Genomic DNA, 23,332 nt, shown 5'->3' on the forward strand with positions numbered 1-23,332 from the left:
GGCAGGAAGGATTGTTCTCCCTCCTGGGACAAGGAATTTTAAGCATTGTCAGAAGAAAAATGTCTGGAGGCAGTGCCTACCTTTCAGGCTCCAAATATTCAGAATAGCTTCAAATGTAAAGCCCTTAAAAATCAAAAGAAAGGTCTGGACAGTTCTGAGGTGTTTCAACATGCTGTAACTGTGAGAAATTTACCTCATCACCCAGACTGCTCTAGAAGTTACAGAGAGGAAAGCTGACTTTGGAGTATGTGTGACATGAGGCTGGTGATAGCTAAAATAAGCTGTGAGATATGCAACAAATTCCCTGAAGAACTGCATGTCCTACACTTACATCCCTTCTGCTGCTAATGGGTGAACAAAAGAGGATCCTGGGCCTGGAGCTGGGGTGTGAGGGAGAACAATCTTCAGCAAGACACTAATCTGTCTTCTATTTTTTAGTACCACTGTTCAGAAATAATTCAAGGCCTGGTTAAAAAGAGGCATAGTTACCCCACAAGGAACTTGTACAGGCATCTGGAAGAGAACCAGAATGTCTGCATTGTATTTTCCAGTGTACAATTAAAAACCTGATGGTTTTCTGGCCCAAGAAGATGAGAGAGAAGAGCTGGACTGAGGTGCCTTGATTGCAAAAAATCAGCAAAGAAAGTCAGATGCACCTCAAAGACTGCCCTAACATCCTGTGTGTGGGAGGTGGAGCCACCTGAACCTAGCCAACAAGAAATGTGGACACAGTGGCCATGTGTTCAACTCTGCACGGCAGTGCTTGGACCATTGTCAGTGTGTAAAATGTGTATGGTCACTATGGCAAGGTGGCACTTGTATTTGGAGTGGAAACAGTGAATCCTGCTCAGTTTGAAAGATGTTTATTTCTGGCCTCAGAAAGCTCCAAAAATAAGATAGGCTTGGATATACTTCAATGCTTAAATTTCTGTTTCTTGTCAATGCACTTCCACAACCTACTCAACACACATATTGTAAATTACTCTGTTATACTTCTGTGCTTATTTGGCTTCCTATGACAATCCATTTGCTTCCTATTTTCAGTCTCAACAATAGGATCTGCTGCTTGAAAGTCTGATGCTGTGCGATAAAACTTGCAAGTACCTGAGTCCCCTCTCAGAACTAGTCCTTGGTGATCGCAGTGTAGGTGACTCTTTCAGATGGCATCTGATTTCCCTGAGCTTGGTTGGTATTCCTATACGGCCACAGTGCTGCAGGTGGTTTTCTATAAAATCAGGCCATAAATAAAGCGTGAAAAACATCTCTTTAACAGTCACATCATAAAGTTCTGTAGTTATTGCTTCTCAGTGGTTTCAAAATCAAATATGCTTTCAATATAAATAAAATGGTGTGAGGTTTTTACCTAATTAGCAGCCCTCCCTTGAAATATGAAAGTCAAGTACTTTATTTCTATCTTGGGGATTATTTCCAGCTTCAAAAGAATTGCATTATAGGCACAGGGAAGTGAAAAAAAAAAACAACAAAAAAACTGAGCTAGCTCAAAATGGAACTGGGGAGACATTTAATGGCATGGGAAAGCTTGCCTACCCTGAAACTTTACCTATCTGTTCCATCAGTTCCAGCTGGTGCAATGAGCCAACTAACTGAGTATTCCAGTGAGCTAGAGAGCTAGAAGAGGATTAGCTGTCTGCAGATGTATTACAGATCATCTGAGACAACTTGGGTGAACTGAGAAGAGCAGGTGTGAATGCAATCAAATATCATATCAGCATCAAAATTAAAACAGTGCAGCTGCACTCTGGGAGGTGTCAGGTGGCCATTCAGGTGTGTTATAAGACCCTAAGAATTTGCATGTCTAGCTTACAATTACAGTCTTAAATAATGTTTACATCTATGCCTGAAAAGGCAAACACACCCTCTTCACTCCAATAAAACTTTGCCATGTACCTTTGTCAATGCAAGACCGGATTCCTTTAGTGCACTCCAGTAGGAGTGACCTAAGAAATTCATTTGGAAAAAGGGGTAAACACAGAATATAACCATTGCTTCACTGCTTACTGAACTGTACAGTATACCAAGAACACATTGCACTTTGCTTTGGGATCTGCTGTGCTAATACATAAGCAGTGAACCTTCTATCAAGATCTCTTTCAAGATATACCATACCCATTCTCCTGTAAAGAAAATTTACAGTTAGGTCTTTATCTTCTGGGTTAACTGCTGCAGATTTGTTGATGTTGCAGATAGAGGCAGCCTTAACCTCCTGCAAAAGGTATTTCACATATCGTCTAAATTGACTAAAGATGGAAAATGATGAGAAAATAACAGAGGGAGAACCCATTAGTCCCTGCTGGAGTTTGTTCCTGTGGTTAGTCATCCTAACTGGTAAACCAAATGCCTTATTTTAAAGGTAATTTTTTCTAACTTCACCATACAACCATAGACACCTATTATTTTGTGTTTAGATGAAATTCTTTAGTACTTGGACTTTTCTCCACTTGGAGCCACATATACACAATCACGAAGACAGTGATCTTATTTTCTGATAATCCAAGAGGAGAAATTTTAAGTCTTTTATTATAAGACATTTTTCTAACCTTTGCAGATGTTTCGCACTGTTCTGACTTTTCACCATCCTTGTTAAAATCTTAATTTAAAAAATACATGCATCTTTCCAGAAATGATCTCATGAGCTTAGCCCTGATTCCAAGTGACAGAAACTTCATGCATTTTGGTCAATGCAGCCCTTGGCTTAAGGTTTCCCATGGTCCTGAGGTGTGCCAGGGCAAAGTTTTGAGGGTGATACTGAGACACCAAATGCTAAGATAGTGTTGAAGACTATGCTAGGTGGAGGAGGTCAAAAGTGGGTTGAGTTGACCTGCAAATCTCATCCTGATTTATACCTATAAAACATTGGATGCAGCAAGATCTGTCAGTTGTATGCATGCACCGAGTCTTGTAGAAAGACATAATTATATAGAGGACAACAGCTGTACAGAAACACACATTTGCTGGTCATTGCCTCTATTTGCTGAGATCAGTCACCCAGTAAGGTCAGATACTCCTTTTGGAAACTAAAGGACACCAAGTACCTATATACCTTTAAAAATTTGTCTCCATTCTTAATGCCTTTTGTGTAGGGTTTGTTAACATACACATATATATATATATATATTTACAGAGGGAGATTTTAAAGCAAGATATTGAATATTGTCACTTCAAAAAACTGGGATGTGTTACTCAGTTGTGTTTGGGTATATATTTTAATGTCAGATCAATCTCTCTCAATTACTATTTGGGATTGATTCACTTCGTGTGCTTATTACTGTAATTTAGTTTCTTGTCAGAGTTGGTGCTGTTTGGATTTACGCAATTGACCTATATATTCAGAAAAAAAATCATTTTATTTTTGATTTTAGCAATCAAGCTCTTAATTGTCTACCTTAGCTTGGCAGAAAATTCTGTAGCATGTTCACAAGCTCACAATATATTACTTTTCTTAGTCTTTATCTGATGGTCTCTTAAATGCTCTCCAGAACTTTGATAAAAACAAGACAAATCTATTTTTGAAAATCACTACATATCTGTCCCTCTGCAGTTTTCTTTATCTAGTGTCTTCTGTGCTGTTCACTCTGGAGAGAGCATTGCTGATCTCTTCCCATTTCACCGCATTTGTGGGCTTAGATCACTGGATCCTGCCTTCATCTACAGATGTCTGCTTCATTGGTTTCGTTTTCTTCCTTTTTTTTTTTTTTTTTTTTTTTTAATCCTGATTCTGACTATGGAAAGCACCAGCATGCTGATGATGCCCACACTGTGGCAAGCAGAGGCAGCTGGCCACAGCACCAGAGAAAAGCCCCAACCGTGATCAAGATAGCAACATAGCTACAACCAAGCTATCTCTAAAGACATTGTTTAAAGGGCTAAGGCTTTTAGAGGAACCATACCTTACTGCTGTACACTATTGTTGTTCACTACAAGCAACATTCATCTCACCTAACTCTACTCACCTGAAAATTTAAAATTTAGGCTAGCCTAGTTGTTTGCATTCCCATTGTTATCAATTCTAGAGGCCAGTTCAACCTATCCTGCAAAAGTAAGTGGGGTCTACAGAATCAAATTGGGCTTATCTTTATGTTTTGTGTCGCTGGTTATGTGAAATCATTCCTGTTTTGCACATCAAATCGAGTGTCCCAAAACCAAGCTTTGGACAATATAGATTTGGGTGCAGAACTGCCCACTAACAGACAACCTCAATAGCATGAAATTTGTGCCTCTAGGGGAGATAAGGCCACAAACAAGAGAAAGAATTGACACAGAAAGTGTTGTTCTATTTGGAGAGGAATGGAAGAGGACAAGAGGCACATCTACATCATGGCAGTCAGAGATCCTTGAGCTAACCCCAGACATGCTTGTTATAGACCTAGGGGCTGGACGGCAGTGCCATTTCAATTGAACCTGTTAGTCCTGTGGAGAGGCAGGTCAAGTGGTGCAGAATGGTGCTAAATATATTTCTTGCCTCTAGACCCAAGCTAGCAACATATTGCCAGATGGCAGAGGTGTGCGAGCTCACCCAGAGCTGGCTTTTGACTCTCTAGTCTGTGTCACTGCAGAGCACAGAGCTGACCCACAACAGCTTTTTAATTGTATAGTTCAAAACCGGAGGGAAAAGAGCAGCGGTACCTCCCTGAGTGATCAGAACTCATTAAAAACTTTGCATATGGGAAGGGAAAAATCAAAAAAAGAGAGACCTGAAAGAAATGGCAGCTTGCCGCTAGGTTACTCATGGGCAGTCATAACAAGTAGACCCACAGGGATAAAAAAGCAGCCACAGGATGAAGCCTTGTCCTACAAAGACTCTGCATTCCTCAGATAAAAGTCTCAGGGGTCTACCCCTCTTCTATGCTGTGCAGCTTTTAGGCATATTTTCATTTCAATCAGGTATCATGGAAATGAACTGGAAATTAGCCAGTGTCATTCTTTCTTCTCAGCTCTCCCCGTTTCACAGTACAGTGAACTGTACAAACTGTTGAGGCAGACAACTCAGACAACTCGTCTATTTTTTTTTTTCCTTGTTGGCAGTTACAAGCATCTTGATTAGCTGGTGGCCACAGACACACCATGGTTCCCAGAGGGCAGCTCCACTGGCAACTGTTTGGGAACAGGCACCTTGATGGATGAAGCCTGCCTTGCCTTCAGAAATCAGGGTTGTCGAGACAAAAGCTCCTGTTGCAATTTTTATGAGTATCTATGAATCCTGAGATTAAAGCTTGGAGCCGGTGCGTGCAGGTTGTTGCAGAATACTGACAATGAGATGATGCACAGCTTTGGCCTTAAGTGAGATTTATGGCTAGGGCTGTTTATGATGCAAAGAGTTTATCACTGTCAAAAGAAAGAGAGAAAACAGTCTCTGTCCATTTTAAGCAGTTAATTGTAGAGGTTGTTCTCTGGTGAATGGAGGTACAGACATGGGATGTTTAAAATTTTCTTGCTTGGTTGCTTAAAACACCTCCCTTAATAAGACCATTTGTTTAGACCACGAAGTTCAGGGTATGCAAGTTTGAAAAACTCAGCTCTATGTATATGTGATATATTTATATGATACAAATATACAGAAAAATATATACTTTTATCACATGAAATCATTCAGGCAATAACGTCCAGATGCTCTGAATGCCTATGGGTTGACATAACATCTTGTATAAAAATGATGTTCCTGCATAACTGTGGTGCATGACAAATGAAGAGCTTGTATTAATCCCTCAACAGCGATCTCCCAAACAACATATTTCATAGGTAGACAGCAACTTAATGTGGGGAAAGGGAGGGAAGATTAAACATTTTTTTTTTTCCAAAAAGAGAAGTACAAGATATAACAGGCTTTTTGACTTAAACAAATGAAACTCCACTGCAAAGAATGCTATTTACTTGAACTAGTTCACTTTTTTGCTCAGTTCAAGTATAACCTAATGAGAAAATTTCTCAATTTTCAGATAATGGTTTTGGATGAAAATGTGCTTGAGCCAGATTGAACGTAAATGTTTTGTGTATGAGAATATGTACACATATGGTAAAATGAAGTACTCACAGCTTTCCTATCTGTAGTGGAATGAGTACAGATGGATTTAATCTCAATGCTAGTCTTTTCATCCTGACACATCATTTATGTCACCTCTAAAATTATAAACAGGAAATCTAGATAAAGTCATACTAACAGGAAAACACTAGTGTTCTGTTTCTTACATGTAATGATGGGTGGCATGGAAAAGAAGCCTTTTAGTTTAAAATGTGATTTGCACCAGTTTCCTTTTGCACAAAGCAGCTAGGCTCCGTAAGCGAGAAACAAACTGGATTTTATTTTAACCAGATTCATAATCCTCAAGTAAATTGCTACCTTGTAACAGTATAAAAAATCAATCTAATTCTGTGTGTCAACCTGCTGCTCATATGCAGGGCTCTCCCTGTGCAAACATTCCCCAGTGAAGTTGGAGGCTTCTAACAGTGTGAAATCTGTAAGTGCCATTGACTGGCAGCTGAGCACCCTTGTGCTTCAGACGAACAATAATAAGAAAATGTTGTGGAATTTCTGGAGGTGCTTGGTGAATAGCAGCACACTGCTTTTTTTTTTTTGCTTTTTTTTTTTTTTTCTTGGAGGAATATGACAGGATTCGGAGTTGTCTTGCCCCAGCAGAGAGATAATTGCTATAATTCATTAGAGAGGCTCATTTCAATTTTTCATTACTGGAGCAAAACTTTATAAACTGTGTTGAAGGAAATGAAAGCTTTAATTTCCTGAGGCTGCATACATAATTATTGCAATTCAAACAACCATTTGAACCATCCTATACTGGTCATTACATTTTCTGTCTTCTCCCTGTCATTTTGTACTGTTTAATTTCTTCATTCACTTGCTCCTAGTTTTACACGCTCTTTCAATTCCTCTGTCTTGAGGAACACAGCAAGTAAACTCATTGGTGGCGATGAATTAGTGCAATTTCTACAGGCTCCGTTTTAGAACAACCTAGACGATATCTAACATCGATCCTACATCATTTATGCTTCAGCTGTGCAAAGAGAATAGTTTCACATTGGGAATGACTTTAAACTATGTCCTATTTTAAGATAAGCTTATTTATTTTCCTCATGTCCTTGCCACATTTTCTGATCAAAGGCATTTATATTTAAACAAGTTTTGTTTCTTAAAAATGCTTTGCCTATCTTTGATTCTACAGTACAACTGCTCGTGAAACTGAATTTATATCTCAGCTATCATATGCATAGCTACAGCCTGTGATGGAAGAAGCAAAAGGTTAGAACTTCACTACTGAAGGTTCTGTAGGAAGGCAAAGCTGTGTCAAAAGAGATACAAAAGGAAAAAAATGGAGACAACAGGTTACATCATTAAAATTGAGAACTTTACCTTTGTGACTATAACTTAAAGATTTGGCTTACTATATGCAAGCAGACAAGCTGAAAGCTGTTATTCAAACAGTAGAAATACAGAAGAACTGGAAAGGTGAAAAGCACCACAACAATCAGTACACTGATCTCAGTCTGAACAAACCTCCTGCAAGTTTGTCTCTAACTGGGAGTAACATTCTCCAAGGCTATACAAGACCTGTAGTTGTATTCCAGCTTCTGCAGCATTACACAACATAGCAAGGAGATATCCAACTGTATATATATCTATATCTATCTATATATATAGTATTTGTATTATATATATGTATTTATATATATATATTTAAAAAAAGCTACAATTCAGAATTCAGTTCAGAACCACCACCCCAAAACAGGAGTACCTCACTCTTCTGAACTTTTGAAATCTATAAAATACAGCCGTAATTCTTGCTTCAATGTGTGATAGCAGGCTGGGTCATAAGCTTTCTGTGCTTCATTCATTTGCTTATTTCTGTTTATAGTCCTGACTAAAACTAGATAAAACAACAACAACAAACAAACAAGAATTATCTGATTTATTCATATATCCTGCCTGTTTTTGAAAGGAAATATGATTTAATGGCCAATGGCTAGGATCTGGTCAGAATCCAAATTCATTTCTGACTCAAGTTCTCATTGCAAAAACTATGTGTTTGTATCATTCTTAGATTAATAGATCTTTCATCATGTGAAGAGCCCTAAAAGGGATTGTATCCATACAAATAAATAAGAAAAAATCCAATGATTTTCTTCAAACCACTAAAATGCTTGAATTTCATTAGGCTTGGGAGAAAGGGTAGAGTCAGTTTTTATTTTATCTGACGCCATTCTCCTTTTATGTTGATATATTTCTTGGGTTCTTTTTTTTTTTTTTTAAGAAGACATATAACATGTCTCGTGTTATTCCATGAATGACTTCCAGCCGTTAAAGAAAGGTACTATGCAATCCAAATCTTTGCAATGTTTACAATTCCTTTGAAGGTGGTTTCAGCAATTTTATCTCATTTTATTTTCCTGCTTAAGAAAAACTGGCAAAATATCAAAAGATATATGTGGAAATGAGTGCTCTTCATTTTGAAATTAGATGGCTTCTTAGCTCATTTCAAAACCAGGCTAACCTTTGACTTTCTGATTAGCTTGCTGAAATTCAAACTCATTCAATGCCTGTGCATCCTTTCAGGATTAGCACCCCTTCTGATGAAGAGTGAAGTTAGCTCAAGCTGTTTTTTATGATGTGCAGCCCAAAAGCTAAAAGCTGATGATCATGTTGGCTAAAAAAGCCTCTTGGCTTTCCTTCTATATTTGTAACTGCACTACTTGCCCTTTTTGACTGCTAAGGAGACAGGAGCACATTTCATGTTCCCAAGCAAAGGCCACAAGAGCTTTGACCTTACCTGGATATGCACATATGCATACTGCCAGTTCCCAAAACTGAGTCAGGGTGTTGCTGGCCACTTTGAACGTCTACCTGCATATTCACAACACAGGGAGAACTGTTCAGTCCTATCCTTACCGTTCTCTACCTCCAGCACCTCGCTCTGTGTCCCTTTCTTGGTGGCTGTCATACTCCCTGAAATAAGTCTTTTGCCAACAAAGCACTGATCCCTGTATCAGCCCATCAAAATCATGTCTCCTTTCTCTTCCACGAATCATCATTCAGCCATAGATAGTGTAAAACAGAGCGTGGATGCCATGAAGTTGTAAATGATGGCATGCAAAAGAGAATCAGGGCAATCTGATTCTCCTATGTCTTGACCCCCCATAAGTATGAGTAGAGAAAAAAGATTGCTTTGATTAAGCCAATATAATATGCTAGTCATATAAGTAATGCAGCAAACCATATGGAATATCAGAATCTTATTTAAATAAACATACTTTCTAAACCAGAAAACAGTTAAATATTAGCAATTAAAATTTAAAACACTTCCCTTGCCCTGCCTTGTCTCCCCATTTTCTTCTGTAATTCCTTTATACCAACATGTTTCTGTCTAATAGACCGTCTCCCTATTTACCTCTAGCTGAACTTGATTCTGACTTAGCAGCTGCCTAAAGATCCCTAGCTGGGATTCTTTTCTGTCTGGTTTCTGATAACAGGCAAGGCTTGATTACCTTATCCCGATAAGTTACTATGGCAAATTCCACCGGTGCAGAATGAGAGACTCACAAATATGTTCTTATCAGTGCACATTTCCCGTCTATGCAATTTAATCCATTAAAATTAAAAGGTGGATTTTGCAAATGAAGGCTGAGCAATGTACTCCTTGCTGGAAGTTTGTCATTAGCCTGGATGTACAAGTATCACTTCCTTTATTGGAAAACACTTCAGCAAGACAACATCTAGTGGAATAAGGTCTCAAAACCATGTAACATTGCATTAAGAAGTGCAATAAATCCTGAAGAAAACCTTAGTGTTGTTAATCCTGTTATTTATCACCATGACAGAACATTCTTGGCTGGTTTAGGGCATGGCTACTTTTAATAAGCGCAAAACAAAATTAGGATTTTCTTAGTGTCAGACAGTATGGTGGATCAAATGGGGAAAAATATGGGTCTAAACTTAGTAGGACTAAACTCAGCGAGAGACACAGGAGGCATGGTCAAAGCGTGGCAGCTGAGTCCTTCTAGAAAGAATGGGAATTTTACTTGCATTTGAAATACCCTTGTCACATCTTCCCCCTTACAATTATGCCCTTTTAATCTCTATTATCTCCTTGATAAAGGAAGTGGCTGACAAGAGTGTGGTTTAGTATGGGGATGAGTAGTCTTGAAGTGATTATAGTGCCTATGCCATGGGGAGACATTAAAGAACAAATGGCATTGAAGAGTATGTCCCTATATATCATTAACTATTTTCTAGATTTCTGAAAGAGTATTTGCCAGCTGTGTTATTTCATATTTTATCACAGAAATAAATCAGTATTATAACCTGTGGGAAATAGGATTTTTTAAAAGTGCTTCCTCAATTAGCTTGAGAATTCAGGGGTTTTGTCCCGTGACATTACCAAGTTAATTTGCAGCTGGTCACGTTCCTGCAGGAGTTGCTGCACATTTTGCAGGCAGTATTTTTCCTTCAGTCAATCCCTCTCCTATCTGTCTATATCCAGCTGTTTTAATGATAAAAGGGACTTTTAAGGGACTAAGTTTTGCCACACTGACTTTTATCAAACAAGGGGTGGCTTGATGAAAATCGTGATGAAGCTGAGCCTTTCTCTGCAGGCAGAGAGGAGCTGAGTTCACCATCTCTCATCTAACAACAAAGGTCTTTATGTGGATGAACTCCATCTGGCCTGGAAATGAACTGTGCTAGTGAGTGACCTTTGTGACAGCAGGGTGGGGTTGAGCTAGGAGCTGTCCTCTTTTCTTTCCCAACAACACGATCATTATAATCTGGGAGAGGTGGGCTGTAGATAGAAACAGCTGTGGTTTCCCAGTCCCATCACTCAACTATTGCACTGACTACTTAAGAAAGTATTCTGTACCTCATGAAGAGAAGGTATTCACAGTGTCCAGAAGTCCTGTACCCTGGACAGAATTGCTCGTCTATTACAGGCAAACTGAAGTTACCAATTCAGACTTTGTTAACTTGGATATTATGGAGATCATGCTTTACAGAAACAGATTTTTTTTTTCTGGCTCACTGAATTTCCATAGTGCAAATTAAAGGTTAGAAAATGATGCAGAAATATTAGGTGAAGGCTGGAAACTCTGCATCTTCTACTTCAGAAGAAAAGAACACCTGAAGTGAAGATCTCATTAAGGTCTTCAAGACCAGGAACATATTTCTAATGTGTGTTCAATGCCTACCTACCACAGGATGACCCTCATTGCCAAAACAAAATAAATATAATTACTGTACAAGGTGTATAATAGTAATGTCACTGTCTATCCAGATATGTAGATTGTGAGCTCCATAAAAATGATGCCTGAGAATAGGATTAATCTCACAGGACAACAGCATCCATGTCTGAGCTAAAACTCTTCTGTAGTCAATGTGAGAAACAGTAACTAGAGGGTGCAAGTACTTCTTAATCCAATACAGTTTTTTAAAGTACCTCGGATCAGCTGTGCCCTGAAAGTTCCTATTTCTCTCAGCTGACAGTATGGGTTATGTGATTTGGCTAGCTGGATGGTTAGATACCTGCATTTGGTTGGATGGATTTAATCTCAATGAATAAATAGCAATTGAAAGAATTTTTATTTACACATTATTTCAAAGATTATAAATGATCTCTGATTTTAAACCCATTAACACTCACTGTAAGATCAAGGAAAACAGGACTTTCTCTCAGGTTTATTTATCAAGCAATGTTTCTCTTTCTTTCTTTTTCTTTCTTTCTCTCTCTTTCTTTCTTTCTTTCTTTCTTTCTTTCTTTCTTTCTTTCTTTCTTTCTTTCTTCTTTCTTTTTTTTTCCTTTTTCTTTCTTTTTCTTTTTCTTTTTATTTTTCTTTAACTTTTCTTTCTCTCTCTCTCTTTCTTTCTCTTTCTTTCTTTCTTTCTTTCTCTTTCTTCTTTTCTTTCTTTCTTTCTTTCTTTCTTTCTTTCTTTCTTTCTTTCTTTCTTTCTTTTTTTTCTCTCTCTCTCTCTCTTTTTTTCTTTTTCATAAGTGATTGCTGCTTTTCCCCGCAGAAGAAATGTAGTTCTAAAATTCCTGTTATTTCTGCATATATATCACACTTTTAATATATGAGCACTGTAGGTATGTTATATTAAAAGAAGACAAAGCACTTCAAGCAATTAGTTTTTACTTTAGTGCCTATAGCTGTTACTTAGGTAATGCAATTATTGTTATGAACTGGAGATTTTTATAGGCTTGAATGTTTAAGGAGAAAAGCAATTTTCATTCTAGTCCGTTTTCATTTGGGTTCCTATATAGTATTTATGCTGTCCAAATATATAATAGGAAAGCAAAATTCCCAGCACTTTGAAGTGAATGCAGTTATCCTGGGAACTGTTAAGTGCTGGCTGTGTATTGGTGATGTGGTTTCCTCCCATACAAATGAATGTCAGTCTCAGTTTCACTGGGCTCTGCCTCTGAGTTACTCTTGCCTGAATTTAAAAGCTGTCAGTGTGGGTGTCGATGTGAGCTGGGCGTCAGAGCCCCACCAGTCAGTGGAGACATGGAGTGGGATTCAGTTGCCTGCACACAGGTATCCACTGCCTTGGAGGCTTTTCGGGTCATCCATGTGTCAGTAAAGGTCTCCTGTAGGACCCGCACCATATCTGAGACCCTCCTGTGAAGCCCTTAGATGTCTCTCTCTGGACAATCTATTGGTCTTTTTGTCAGTGGAGTCTAGGGGGTTATTCAGTTGTCCAAGTGCCTAATTTTGGTCTAAATTAGGACCTTACGAATAGCTCCTAGACCCCTCATTCAATTACAAATATAAATTAGCCTAATGCCATGTTGTAGTCCTATGGAGCATTCAGAAGACTGAAGAACACCTGCAAGGACCTTATCACATCTGTTAGCTCCTTGCAGATGCCTTGGTAGTTCAGGGCCTCTCACTTAGCAGGAGGCATTTGTGTTTCAGCAAGTGAATCCTTCCTGCTATTAGATCACCTTAACTAGATCCTCATTGCTACCAGGGGAGATTAAGAAACCTGGCTCTGCCTTTATTATAGATGCTAAGTTAGACACAGTGAACTCCATTTCTTATTTACCAAAAATTACACGTACATAACATACATTCAGTGCAGAAGAAGTAAAACACAAGAAGACCAAAAGCAGACATGCATGATGGCCATTTATTATCACTGCCACCAGGAAAGTCCGTGCAAGGCCACCAAAACATGAGCATCTACTTTCATCTCCAGTGAACTGCACACCTAAGTCCTAAATCTTAATAACCTCAGTTACCTCCACTTTGGTAGGGCCATCTGTGAAGGAGTCAGGTATTGACTGCTCAGTCACAGTTTAGCTAACTCTAGCCCCATGCAGGCTTAGTATCTTGTCAATTCCAAGGTTCCTCATAGCTGCCAGAGAAACATTGGCACTTACAGGGAGCTATTCATGTGATCTCTAGAAAATGTCTACATTAGGCTGTGGGAACTGCACTCTGAAAATGCTTGTTTTCTTAACTGACTGTGGAGGAAGCCCATACAACTAACTCCTACTCCTGTAGCTGTATTTCTCTATTACCATGTACACACCAAAGGGATGTACTGAAGCATCTTGAAGGTATACTCCTACTTTCCATGGTGACTAGGTACCTGAAGTAGTAATACAGGGGCTATGCATTTTGCCCTAGTGAAGAGCTGTGATGCTGCTAGGGCCTACACTACCTAGGACCCAGAAATGCTGCTGGGTCTTTTAAGATGCATAACCTTAGAATAGTCCTTACCTGATGAAGGATAAAATTAGATTTGACGAAGCCTTTCTTTCTTCCTTCCCCAGTATTATTAAAAGCCTTAGCTTTCCCATCAATGAGTATCTATAACTAGTCACTCGATCTTTGCTGTTTACAGGCAAAATGTAAATACATGAAGGAAGCACCCTGTATTGCTGTGCCAACAATGTAGACAGATACATTGATATGACTGTGGAATGAGAAAAAAAAAGTAGGAAGAAAATATAGGAAACCTTTTTTTTGATGTAAACTATTTGCTTTTGACTAAAGAAAGTTCACAAAAGGGTCACAATTTGTATGAAGGTAAATCTTTTATTCCCAATATTTTACCTCTCTTCTAACTACTAGTAATGCCTATAAAAGTCCATAAAGTGTCAATTTCTATTGCAAACAAGGAAAATGTGTGAAATGTTTGGCTTGGGAAATCGGTTTTTAGTCTGCTGTAACCTACCATTTGTTACAAGTGGAGTCCAGCATTGTGCACGTCTGGTGCAAGTTTACAATATATCTGTGTGCTGCAGTCTAACAAAATAAAAATTGCTGCAAAAGGCTCCAGAGAACTAATTGACGGTACAATATAACACATTTTTATCTGGAGAGTGAGAATCACTATTTGCAATTAATTCAGAAATTACCAAAGCTTTAATTTCATTGTTGGCAGCCACACCAGTGCACAACTAGCTTGATGGTGAGAAGATATTTTGTGGTCTGTGATCACTAGAACAAAAGGACCCTCTATTCTCTAGGTGTAAATGGACTGGTGATACATTACAAAATCCATTTTTTATGGAAACTTAGTATTGCTTTTAGAACCTGTTGCTTGTTGTCATATTAACCATGTAAGAATTCATAGCAGTGTAACACCTTTCAGGCAGGTAATCAGTCATAGTTGTTATTCTCATGCTACCTGGAAGCATCTAAATGGGCATCATTTATATATTGTAACTGGGGACACAGGCCCTACTACCAATTTTTAAACCATATGTCTTCTATTAATATCATGTCAAAATGCTAAAGTGTAGAGGACATTTATATAGTCACTATCTTTCTTTAGCATTAACAAGAACATTAAGAATTCACTTTTCCTTCTGCACCAGATTCATGCATAGACACATGAAATGAAATGTGATCTATCTTTCAGCTGAAAGAGCAGTGCTGATGTGTTTCCTGCTTATATTCATCTTCTAGATGCTGATAATAAAAACTTTCTGTATACTGGAAAAAAACAAACTTTTACTGGGTAGAGGCTAAAGCATCAAATGGAAGGAACTAGATTTTCATCTAGATTTACGAAGGGGAATTGCCATCAGATAAAACTTGTGCAGTCTTCAGAATGAAATATTTTTGCTGCAGACTAGCAATCCTTCCAGGTACCTGATGACACCACAACAATGAGTATGATTAGAATTATGATTAGAACTATCTATCAATATATTTATAGACCCAATTCTCCTTTTGAACACATTTGATTCATAGAGCCTAACTCCAAAGCCTGGTATTACGGTTACATTAAGATATCTACAAATTGGCTGTCTGAGCTAATCATTCAGATTCTTTTCATACCCAGTGGGGAGAAATGGGTAATTCAAAAGGTAATTCAGATTTCATGTCATCTCCAAATGAGCATCTTAAGCAGGATCTGGAGGTGCCTAGTTCTCTCCACTGATTAATAAGGGAATGAGGTTATAGCTCAGACTTTGATAACAACATTAGAAACATTAAAAGATAGGGCAAATAAATCCCACTTCATGTTATTATGGTTTGATATGGCACAGATGTGCAAGCTTCAGCCTATATATCTTGCTTTTGTTTACACTAATAGCCAAGTTCAGGAATCACTTAATTCCTCAACAACCAAAGACCCACGACTGCCATTTTTTCATCTTAACTATGTGCTAGTCTAGTAATCAGGAGTCGCTTCTGTTTACAGGTGTCATATGCCCCATCTTGGTAACAGGTATACTTAATACTGCTTATACATTCCTGGAAAAGAGATGATGACTCTAAGGGGATCTTCACACCAATAGTTAAAGGAAGTTCAGCTAGAACTAACAAGCGTATATTTAGAAGATACTCAAACAGGCACTGTGTTCAATGAGACAGTTAGGCAACATGTCACTATTCAAGCAAGGCAGACAATGCCTTGTAATCAGGACTGTACATTTCTTTGGACAACTAATTAACGTAGAGAGCTGTCTTTCCTGTTAGTGTTGGAAGACATATTTTCCTTGCTCACACTGAACAGAGTCTGAACAGCAAGCACAACCATTCCACCTGAAGACACGGGCAACCTCTGAAATGAAGCACTTTCTTAGTAACTGCCTCATGTGCATTAAGAATGCAATGCATCAGAGACAGCAGCATGCAGAACTCTTCAGCAGGGTTATGGAATAATATTGCCTTTTTAAAAGACAGATCTCTGCCAGGTCTCTCAGGAGGGTTCTGACAGCCATCATCACTCACCCACCTTTGGCACCTGAAACTGGTATTAACCAGGAAGGAAGAAATGATAGCACAAACTTAAACTTAGATATTGCTGTGACACAGAAACTGAGAATAAACAAAATCTGACACTAAGCAAACACCTCTTTGAGGAGAACCAGGCAAATCCTAAATTTGACACCTAATGACTACAACAGATGTTGTAAAATATATTTATTCATTGTGCACGTTGTATCCAGACAGCTAATAAGAAACAGGGCTCTAAACACACAATCTAAAACTGGAGGAGCTGTACACTTTGCATTTTACAGGAGTTATTTGCTGAATAACAACACACAGAAAGAAATGGCACCTCCAACAGCACAGCATCTAAAGCTTGTGGGGGGAGTAGTCTATAGGAAGTTAGGGGACATCTAAAACACCTGCACGAGCCTGTTAATTTCACTCTTAAAAGTGTGACCAATACTTCATGAGCTATGAAGTCTTTTACAGGCTTATTGTTTGTGTCTTTCCCTACGGGTTCTGTATGCAGAAGGTGTTCGAAAAATTCATCTCAATATTTTAAACCCTGTAAGATTTATAACTGCTGAATTTTATTCTAGGGTCTCTTGAGAAATAAAATGTGGAGAATAAACATCCTATCTCAGGAATATTGTGGTATCACTGCATATATTTAACATTTCTAGACTCTGGACTAAATGGATTCTTACAAAACTGAAACATAAGCTCCACTGTTGGCAGTTCCCCAAGAGGATTCCTTGGGCAAGTCAGATCAATGTCTTCATGGCATACTGTCTTGTTAATTTCAGTCTTTCATAGCTAAAATGCAAAGCATTTTTTTCTCTCTCTCTCTCTCGAATTATATTTTCTGCTTCATGTACCTTTGGAACACTGGGAAGGATTTGTTCACAACAGATTTGTTGGGTTACTGTTGCATTTTTTATTGTAACAAAAATCATTACATACTATAGTAAAAAACATTTTAAAAATATGAATGAATTGACACTTAAAATACATCCCACTATATTCCTAAAATAACAATTTCAGGGTCCTTTGCTCACAGAAAATGAAAATTCATTTACTTTTACTTAAAAAAAAACACAGGAGGGAAGATAAAGGAACATTTTCCTACAAAGTGTGACACAATATATTCCCCTCCCCAGGGTAAAGAGCATGAAAGAGTTTATTTTTCAGACTAGGTGCATACTCATCCACTTATCTATGCTGCTGCTATACTGTACTTGAATGTAAATCACCCTCAAAATGCCACGGCCAATTTCTCAGTTGCCTATCTCCATAGCATGCATGTGCATTATGCATTATATGGTTAATAGTGCATCAGCTCCCCTGTGGAAAATCAAGAAGGCTTCCATGTCCTTCTGAAAGGAAATGTGGAATAATTTTACACACGTCCAAACAGGTCAGGCTGAGGTATGTTCTTGGGAGAAATTGCAGCTGAAATAAAGCAGCACTGTGCTGTATGATGGCATGGTGGATACAGAGGTACTTGAGGCAGCTCAAATGCAGGAAGTAGGTATGACTATATCAGCATGGGGCTCTCTGTAGACTAATTAGTCCTGCTAAGAAGCAGGATATAATGGTCCAAGCTAAATGCTTTGAGGTAATTCGCAAGTCAGATGATGCATATCTGCACAGTGCTGTGTTCCTGCCTTCCCCTTGGGCTGCACCAAACCCCTGCTGAGGAAGCCTTTTGTTTGAAACACAGGGACCTCTAAAATTCACAGAATTTCTGTAGCTGGAAAGTATAATCAAATCTACTTTATCAAACTCACATAAAGTGGTTTGCCCAAGACTGGGCAGTGAGACAGTTACAATTCTAGGGAGCGAGCTCAGGATGGCCTGACAGATCGTTTCCTTTGCTCAAGTGCTATCTCCAGGCACAAGCCCCAGAAATAGGTGACACTGCAGAGTGTCTGCATTGCTGCACATGTGTATGTGGTGTCTGAGATCGCGTGGACACTTATGTCAGCTTTTAGCTCACTGAGGGTATACACTCCTTTCTAGGAATGAGACATCCTTAAAGCAGGAGAAGAATATTGGAAAGAACCAGCAGCTCCCAGCACTGGGCAGAATTAAATGAGCTAGAATCTAAAATTAGTGCTACTGTTTTAGCCTACATGACACACACAAAGTAAAGATGGTGAAGATGAAACTTAAAGTGTTTTGCCCAGCATTGTACAAAGACAAATGGGAATGAAAGTGAAGAATAAGAATACCAAAGCTTACACCATGTTGCATTGTCCTCCAGATAGTCCTCTGGGAAGCAAGAGGGAAACAGATTCAGGGAACAGAAAAACAAAACAAAATAAAACAAACCAGAAACAAAATAAAAAAACAAAACAGGTTATACCAAACAGGCAACCACAGTGAAGATAACGAGTCTTTATAAGCAGTAGATTTTCAATGAGAAATCTTAGATCATACTCTACAGAAGCAGATGAGTTCAGTGGTTAAAGTTATTTAGTTTCTGACAGTATTTGTTCTAACTTCAGGTGCAATTGCTGGATGCTTAGCCTAAGGTTGTCACTTTTTGGCACTTTGTAGTAGATGGGTAGAGAAGGGTTTAAACGTGTACTTTAGGATGAGCTGAATCATGCTTTAGAAATATTTAATCTCAACTCAGTTGCCTAAACCTACATTTAGACAACTGAATAAAGGCCATAATTTCTCTCTGCTAACAATAAAAAAACTACTGACCTTCACATCTAAGATGGTCATCTAGAAATCAAATCTAAACAAGTGGTTATCGCTATCTATACGACAGATGTCTATATTTAATCAGTTTAGCTGGTATTATGATCAGCAGAGAAATAGATGGGAATCCAGTTACCTAAATATAGAGCATATAAAGTAAATTTAGTAGCTTTGATGTATTCCGTCTTGCTTACAGACAGGTCTCCTGTAAGTATTTCTAGTTACATTTGGACATCTTGAAAACCATAGGCATCTCAAATAACATTAGGGGACTATGCTGATGCAGCTGAATCCCCCAAGAGGGACTTCAGAGAATAACGGGGCCTCAGTTCTGTCCTCCACTCTTGGATGCCATATAGTGGTCTTCCTCTCAGGTATCCTACCCGGCCTTCAACCCCCAGTCCAGGAGAGCATGGGCGTCCTGCCAGCTCAGCCAGATATCACATACTCCAAGGCATCTCAAACAGTTTTGCATATCTACATGTGAATAACTAAGTTGAGCGTTTCATTTCCCAATCTATGAGAGGTGTCTGTGACAGATGGGGTGAATCACTCTCTGAAGATGTATGTCTCTCTCCATTGACTTCAGAAAGAGCCTGACTTTTAGGTCCCATGCTACAAAGACTTGATTTAATTGCAGGAACATAGGTGTATTTAACTGCTTGTGATGCTGCAGCATATTCTACCTGGCTCCCTACTCCTGTTTCAGAAGTACGTTGTTCTCCTCTAGTCCTGTGTGGTATCTTCCAGTCCCCTGTTTCCAATACTCTGGGGAGTAACCTGTTGTAGTTGGAGGTGTCCCTGCCCATGGCAGGGGGTGTGGAATTAGATCTTTATGGTCCCTTCCAGCCCAACCCATTCTATGATTCTGTGAGTCTCAGATGGTGTTTTACATCCATGCTTAGACAACTCTCTCAAGCTCAAGCTCTGCATGACTTCCTAAACACATCTACTGCATTTTAATCCAACTATACCTACTTTGGGGGGATCTTTCTTTCTTCTTCTTCTTCTTTTTTTTTTTTTCTCTTTTTTTTTTTTCCTTTTTTTTCCCCACATTTTTCTCAATTAATTTTGAGGTATTTCTTTTTTGTTAAGTCCTACAGACTAATGCTGTGACAGTAATGCAGGCAAACCTCCCTTCTTGGAATACAATAGCTGGATTAATCAAATTTTCGTGGGTGCTATTGGTAGTAGGGTGATGGTTGGACCTGATGATCTTGAAGGTCTCTTCCAAACTTAATGATTCAGTGATTCTATGATTCTATGAAATTCAGGCAAGCATGAAGAAGCACATTTTCAGAGGGGTTCAGTATCTGATGTTCTCAGTGTAGGCTTCTTATGAGAGATCTGCTTTGTGCAACGTATCTGATAGAATATGCTCAACTGAATTAAGCTCACAAATGGGAATATGAGCAGGGGTAAAAAATCGATTCAGATGCACTATGCTCTTGAGATGCAGAGGAAATATTTTCTAAACTTGGTAACTTCTAAGGACATGCTGTCAAAGACAGATGAAACCAGGATTGTTTGTCACTTCTTTTGAGGTTTACGTAGCTGCATGTTTGAACCTTGTGATGACAACTTGAAGTTAAGTGGCCCGACAGTGTTTTATGAGTAAAATCTCCAGAACAGACTTCTAAAACCATAAATGTAAGACTGAATAGTCAGCTGACTCATGAGGAAAAGTTCCTCTTACATAAAAGCAGGTAGTAATAACTCCATATTTCTTATATCAATAATAATCAAAAGGGGCTTTAACCGTTTGGCACTACTATCAAAATCTTGCTGTACATTTTTATTAAGTAAGAAATAGAAAATGATCAGTGTGCAGACTGGAAAACTGCTTTGGGTGGGATTCTACTTATGTCTTATTAATGATGCAAGGATTGGGAGCATCTAACTGAAGCTGGTCCTCCAGGCTCTGTCTATAGTTAATGAAGAGAGATATGTGATTCAGGGAATGATTCAGCACATTAAATGCTGAAGGTCTAATGTAGGCAGGTTGAATGGTGTTCCTATGAGGCAGAAACACAACATTTATATCCTTCTGGATAAAATTACCCATGTTGGTGTGAGATGCAGGCAGTGACCTTTCCTAAGAGCTGCTAAGGGATTACAGTTCTGAAACAAAGCCTTCTGCTCTAATCCACATAAGCAACCTTTTCTTGCTCCAGCTGAGGTCAGTGGCCATCTCAAACTTCAGGGATTGTTGCTCTCAACACAAAAGGAGATAACACATATATCACTGCTGATTGGAGATGGATTTGATAACAACACACATTACTAATAGGGCATGAAGAGTTATTATTTTAAATATCAGCAGCAAGAAAGACAAATAGGTAAATACTGTAATGCTTTTATGAAGTAATGGCAACAAAGCTTTATTTATTTATTTATGAAAGAATGTGTGAACAAATCTAGTTAAATCATATGGATAAAATTTTCCCTTTGAAGGTCTATAGGTTATTATGAGTTATAAAGGATTGTCTTCACTAGCAATTTTCATTAGTTACAGCCTTTAAAGGCCAGCAGCATATGACACATTATTGCTTTATTCAGGATGCTGCTTGGTATTTTGCAAGTTTGTAGTTTAAAAAGGTTATTAATGAGTTTAGAAGTATTCTCCTTATGTGAATATGGAAGGTCTTTTAAACCTTTTTCTTTGCAAAAATGCTCTGTTCTTACAATGTAGCAGTAATCGAAGCTAAGCTGTGCTACAAGCCTTCCTCTTTGTTCTCTTTCTCCTACTTCCTCTTTTTTGCAGCCTTTAACTTTGTCCAGAGCATGACTAAAGCCTACACACTACAGAGACCTTTCACTTCATCTTGGCCAATTCTAGGTTAAGATTCAGGCCTCTGCACCAAACAAGATTTTTAGCCTGACATGCTACACTGTTTTATGAATCTACTGTGTTAGAGAGACCTAAGTCTACATGAGAGGTCTACATCTTGTTTTCTGTTCCTACTTGTAGGATAAATAGGCTACACTATTCCCAGAAGAACAGAGAACTCAAAAATATTGCTTTTTGCTGCATACTGATCCAATGTCCTGGCTAGAATGATGTGCTATTTTTCATTTGACTTGCAATGGAGATTGACAGAATACAGTTGATTGATGGACGGGCTACAGCATTGGTTGTTGGAAAGATTTGGCACTGTAAAGTACTGTGGTGATTGTCAAAGGAATTTGCAGAATGACAGTGCCAAGGAGAGACCCAGGTCTTGATTGAATTAGTGCATTTGGGTGTCTGCTCAGCGATTGAAGCTGAGAAAAACCTCTAGACAGTTTAGACTTGTGATCAGAACAGTAGCAAGACATTTTGGTGCTGCAGTGCAGCTAGCACCTGTCTGGCACCAGCAGGAGGGCAGCTCACCAAAACTCAAAGCCCCAGCTAACAGTAGCTGTTCCCAGCTGGGTCCTCCTCTCCCTTCACTCTTGCTACAGCCCTGAATATGAACCTCTTCTGAGAGACAGAACAGTGCTGTGCAAGTGTTCAGCAATAAGCATGGCAAGTGGAGGTTGTGCGATACAGTCTGTTTTGATTCAGACTCTTTACAGCTTTTTAATTTTGTCCCTTGGCTTTACTTCAAGATAATTACTGAGACAGTATTAGCAGCTATAATAATTAGCCTGCTATAAATCTATAGATTTATAAATAGCAGGAACATTGAAATCTGAAATGTGAATCTAATGGCTGGTAGTAGAAAAAATAATCTTGTCTTAAAGTCTTATTTTTGAAATGATTAAATAAATAAAGCAAGATTAATGATTGCTCATGTTTTATCTGATAAAGTCATTTTTTGGGACGGATGGAAATAAAGCTTATTGTCTTTTAACCTTTCTAATACTTTAGAAGTGAATTATATTGTTCTCTTAGAATACAATTCTGTACTATTTCCAATGGGGAAAAAAAGATTTGTTGAATGCTAGAACGGTTGGCATAGAAACTATATACAGTGATTACAAAATTATTTTTTAAAAAATTGTCCAGAGAATATCATATATTACCAAGCCATTTCTACTTATTTAAGAGTGGAGTATGCTTTGCCTTACCAGCCTATCCAAACTTGTGCCAGCAGCAGTTGTAGGTCGCTCCTCCGGGTTATATGGTCTAAACCGGGTATTGAAGTTTTCAGGGACAGAACGGGAAGATCTTAGGGCAGGTGCTGGTTTAGGCTGGCCACATCCTTGGAAAACCTGAAAAAGACATTTTAGGTTATATGAGAGTCATAAAAAGAGGGAGGCTGGCATTTTACACCCTATTTATTCTGCCTTTCATATATTTGAAACCAGCTTTGACTGACATTTTGCTAATAGCGAATAGAGCACTTGTCCCATATTAAGACTCAGATTAAAAATTAAACATTATTAATTACTTAGTGAAGGTATAAAAACATATAGAGACCTTAAAATACTTAATTCGTGAAGG

At 38.4% G+C, this 23,332-nt stretch overlaps 1 protein-coding gene across 1 annotated transcript in view; it reads right to left on the minus strand.

Annotated features, from left to right (window-relative positions):
• Positions 1–23,332, minus strand: part of GPC6 (glypican 6) — an 810,618-nt gene that overhangs the window by 39,770 nt on the left and 747,516 nt on the right. The window contains exon 6 of the mRNA XM_040567841.1: positions 22,957–23,100. Coding sequence (XP_040423775.1) covers positions 22,957–23,100 — 144 coding nt within the window. The remainder of the gene's footprint in view (positions 1–22,956; positions 23,101–23,332) is intronic.

This window comes from Cygnus olor, chromosome 1 (assembly GCF_009769625.2).
Source record: "Cygnus olor isolate bCygOlo1 chromosome 1, bCygOlo1.pri.v2, whole genome shotgun sequence".
In the NCBI taxonomy this organism is placed as follows: domain Eukaryota; kingdom Metazoa; phylum Chordata; class Aves; order Anseriformes; family Anatidae; genus Cygnus; species Cygnus olor.